The sequence below is a fragment of the Nomascus leucogenys genome, chromosome X (genome assembly GCF_006542625.1).
Source record: "Nomascus leucogenys isolate Asia chromosome X, Asia_NLE_v1, whole genome shotgun sequence".
Classification (NCBI taxonomy): domain Eukaryota; kingdom Metazoa; phylum Chordata; class Mammalia; order Primates; family Hylobatidae; genus Nomascus; species Nomascus leucogenys.
In genome coordinates, this window is record NC_044406.1 from 25,939,863 (window position 1) to 25,944,225 (window position 4,363).

Consider the following 4,363-nt stretch of genomic DNA (forward strand, 5'->3'; position numbering starts at 1 on the left):
TCTGTTATACTCACTCCCAAGATCCTAGAGAAAATTTTGCAAATACTACTGGACTGATGTTTGCCATCTCTTATCTACAATAGTTATAATAGGCTGGGCACGGTGGTTCATGCCTGTAATCCCAGCACTTTGGGAGGCCTAGGCAGGTGGATCACTTGAGGTCAGGAGTTCGAAACCAGCCAGGCCAACATGGCGAAACCCTGTCTCCACAAAAAAACACAAACATTAGCTTGGCATAGTGATGCACGCCTGTGGTTCCAGCTATGTGGGAGGCTGAGGCAGGACAATCACTTGAACCTGGAAGCTAGAGGTTGCAGTGAGCCGAGATTACACCACTGCACTCTAGCCTCGGTGACAGAGTGAGACTCCATCTCAAAAAAAAAAAAAAGTTATATAAACAACCACATAGACACAAGAAGAATGCCATGTGACCACACAGGCAAAGTTTAGACTAATACAGCTACAAGCCAATCAACTCCAAGAATCCACGGCCACCCACGGAAGGAAGCTAGGGAAAGGCAAGGAAGGATGCTATACAGTGTCTCAGAGGGGTCATGGCCTTGCTGACACCTTGATTTTGGACTTCCAGCCTCCAGAACAGTGAGAGAATACATTTCTATTGTTTTAATAAAAACAAATCACTGCACATTGTAAATCCAGCTTGCTTTTTTAATGAATGAAAGTACACTCTGAAAGCTACTTCCTTCCAATTACTTACAAGCTGAAATTTTGTTATATCTTTACAGAAATGTCTGAAGAGACTAACATTTTTTATAGTTAACTTTGTTTTTCATATAAACAAACTTTTGTGTTAAAAAGGTAACTGAAGGAAAGAATACCATGGCTAGAACCATTATACAAGTAATGCTTTCCACCTGAACTGTTATTGTTTCTAATATATACCTCTAGAACAAAACTACATTAACATTATCGACCTGGTTCTTCCCCATTCCAAACTAAGACTTTCCTTCCCAAAGATGGTTTCCTCCCCCAAATCTTGCCACAAATTAAGACTTTCTTGCTAAAAACTTTATCACCCAGGTTCTGGTTACTATTTTTTTTTAAGATTATGAGAAATTTTGTTTTTACAGAATTAAGCCCTCTTAACTCGTCGTATCTGTGATTTATCATTATAAGTTCACGTGAAAAAGCTTGTGGAATCAGTCTTTTTAGCTCATGGACGTTTATAGAATTTTTGTTGAGCCACATGTTGAGGGTGCCCCATATAGATTTTAGGAGCTAAGACGAGGTTTCTTCTTGTGGGATGTTTCATCTTGTTTATCTTCTTCTTTTTTTTCTTCATCATCTGGATGATCCACTAAACGAACCACACTGCTACCACTTGGGCTACCTGTTCCAATAGCAGCACAAGCAGAATAAGATGAAGAGAATTTGAAGTCACCAGAAGATGTTCTTTTGGGAGAGTCTACCTTGTCTTCATGTTCTTGGGTTCTTTTAGTCTCTATAAATTCATCATCATCTTCCAGTGGTGGCATAACTGCTTCTCCTTCTTGGGTTCTTTTGGTCTCCATAAATTCATCGTCATCTTCCAGTGGTGGCATAACTGCTTCTCCTTCTTGGGTTCTTTTGGTCTCCATAAATTCATCGTCATCTTCCAGTGGTGGCATAACTGCTTCTCCTTCTTGGGTTCTTTTGGTCTCCATAAATTCATCGTCATCTTCCAGTGGTGGCATAACTGCTTCTCCTTCTTGGGTTCTTTTGGTCTCCATAAATTCATCGTAATCTTCCAGTGGTGACATAACTACTTCTTCTGCATCTTCCATAAAACATATTTCTTCTTGCAGATCAATTTCTTCTATGGTACCTCTGAAAACTACCATATTTTGCAGTACAGAATATAAATTATTTTGTGTTTGACTTTGTCTGTCTCTCTCTTTTTCATATTTAATCTTCAATCCTTTGAATGTCTGAACATATTCAATCGATTCAAGTGTGTTATAAAACTTTTCAACTATATGTGAAACAAGAGACTTGATATTTTCCACTCTTATGTACTCAAATAGCTCAAGAATAGCTGAATTCAGCATATTGTACCGAGTTCCATTATCTAGAAGAGCATTTACAACTGGCTCAAAAAGATTTCCCTTGATGATGTAATTATTATAAGCTTCATCATTAAGGCCAATCATCCTTCTCATAAAGCGAACAGCACACAAAATCAGGTGAGTATGCTTTGAATTTGTCAATATTAAGGCCTTTCTTAGCAAGTCTTTGTTCAAGATATAGTTTCTTATGTAGTATGTATGATGTTGTACACAAAATGTAAGTAGCTCTAATATCAAAGCAAGCAGTTGTGCTGTTTGATTATCATTGGGGCAATTTTTGCTTTTGTCATATCCAGCTATATCATCCTCCTCACAGTTGTGTTCTGAGGTGGCGGCCAAAAGTGGTGCTGTAAATTTATGCATGCAATGTTTGTAGAAGAAATGTAGAAATTCACTTCTTTCACTTTTCTCAGGTGTTGTCAGCATGTTGCGTGGATCAAGTAGAGTATGGAGAATTACCATCAAATGAACAGCACCTCCTAACTCAGGATCAGTATCACAGATCATTTGTTTAATTATTACATTAATGAAAAGGTCACTATCTTTGCACACCTGAGCTTCTGAAATTATAAATTCTCGGATCGTAGATGGACTGTACTCCACCAGATAAGCACATATAACTGCAGCAGCTGACCTTACTTGCAAATCATCCCTGATCATTACGATTTTAAGAACAGGAAGAATTCCCAACTGTGTCAACGTTTCAAATAGTGCATCCCTGCTTTGAGGCTGTAATGCCTGAGAAAATGAACATAATTCCTTGAAAAAACATAGCAATTCACACCGTCTATCATCATGTGTAGTCTCATCCTTTAACTGTGCAAAAGCTTCATACAAAAATTTGTGATCTTTCTGCAGCATGCTTACTATCTCAGCCTTGTTGGAGAAAATAAAAGTTGTAAGTGTAGAAAGAAAATTATCTTCAAATATGGAAGGCACAGGCAAAAGAATGTCATAAATGTACTGTAATCTGTATGTCTGATGTATTTTTTGCCTAAGTTCAGAGTTAGTTATTGGTATAACTTCCTTGAACTTTGCATCGTAGGTCAAGAAGTCCCTATGCCTTTTTGGCTGATCCAAAGCAGGGTCATACTCAAGGCATCCCACCACATCCATGATACACTCGTCAGAAAACATTATCTCAAACAGACATGCCTCGTTGAGGGATAAAATTCCCTTGATAATTTCATGCAAATGGTATAAACCTTCAGTATTCTCTAGGTTTTCACAAGTGTGGAACAGTTGCAGTAGTTTTGGAATATAAGCCTCATTTTTCAAGATCTCAGCCAATCTTTCCCTATCCGTAATAGGTGAGGAGAGAACCGAGGTAACTATGTCAGCAATTTGTTCAAGTGTATTGAGTTCACAGTCAGGCAGCACAACCGTATTACTAATTACTGACATTTCATTAAAGTCTTCTTCTGATTCATCTGAAATGTTCTCTGTGGTTTGGATAGACGTATCCTTACCTTGAACTTGGCAAATTTCTTCCCAAATATCCTGGCAGCCGGCTGGGTCCTGGAAATGTAGCACCAAACCCTGGTTCTCAGCTTCATACCAAACAATTAGTGTCTCTTGGTATTTCCCATAGGGCCTGTCTGGAGGTATCCGTGACCGCAGGATGACTGACCCATCTGAATCTGACCGAACGAGCAGCGACATGCCCTGGAACTGCTCGTCGTAGGTGGATGAGATCTGACCGGTGCCTAGATTGTTCCATTCCTGGCCTTCGTTCAGGACAAAGACTTTTACACTGTACCTCAGGCCTGCCATGGCGTCCTCTAGCCTCGCGCCGTCAGGTCTGGTCTCCACGGCACTGCTTCCGGTACAGCATGGAAGCCGCTGTTATTTTGACAACGATGGTGGCCGAGATGGCACTCCTGATAGAAGACCGCCAATCAGTAGTGGCTAGAGGGGCGGAGCCAAGGCTCTGGAGAGGCCAGATGGCGGCAGGGTTCCCTCCTGTTCCCCCTCTCAGAGGCCATGTTACCGCTCACTTTCCCCCACCTTAAGCACACTGAATCTTCTCTCCATTGTCCCCCAACCCCCCATCCCCTACTGTCTCTTAAAAAGCGAGTCTCAGGCCGGGCGCAGTGCGCTCACACCTGTAATCCCAGCACAGCACTTCGGGACGCCGAGGCGGGTGGATCACATGAGGTCAGGAGGTTGAGAGCAGCCTGGATAAAGAGGTAAAACCCTGTCTCTACTAAAAATACAAAAATTAGCTGGGCATGGTGGCGGATGCCCGTAATCCCAGCCACTCGAGAGGCTGAGGCAGGAGAATGGTTTGAACCTGG

At 41.3% G+C, this 4,363-nt stretch overlaps 1 protein-coding gene across 1 annotated transcript; it reads right to left on the bottom strand.

Annotated features, from left to right (window-relative positions):
• Positions 1–1,232: 1,232 nt before the first annotated feature.
• PPP4R3C (protein phosphatase 4 regulatory subunit 3C) lies at positions 1,233–3,878 on the bottom strand. The gene is made up of 2 exons (XM_030807548.1): positions 1,767–3,878; positions 1,233–1,658 (listed from the first exon to the last, which is right to left on the bottom strand). Exons 1-2 carry the CDS (start codon positions 3,837–3,839, stop codon positions 1,233–1,235), a joined length of 2,499 nt encoding a protein of 832 aa, XP_030663408.1. The 5' UTR covers positions 3,840–3,878.
• Positions 3,879–4,363: the final 485 nt, after the last annotated feature.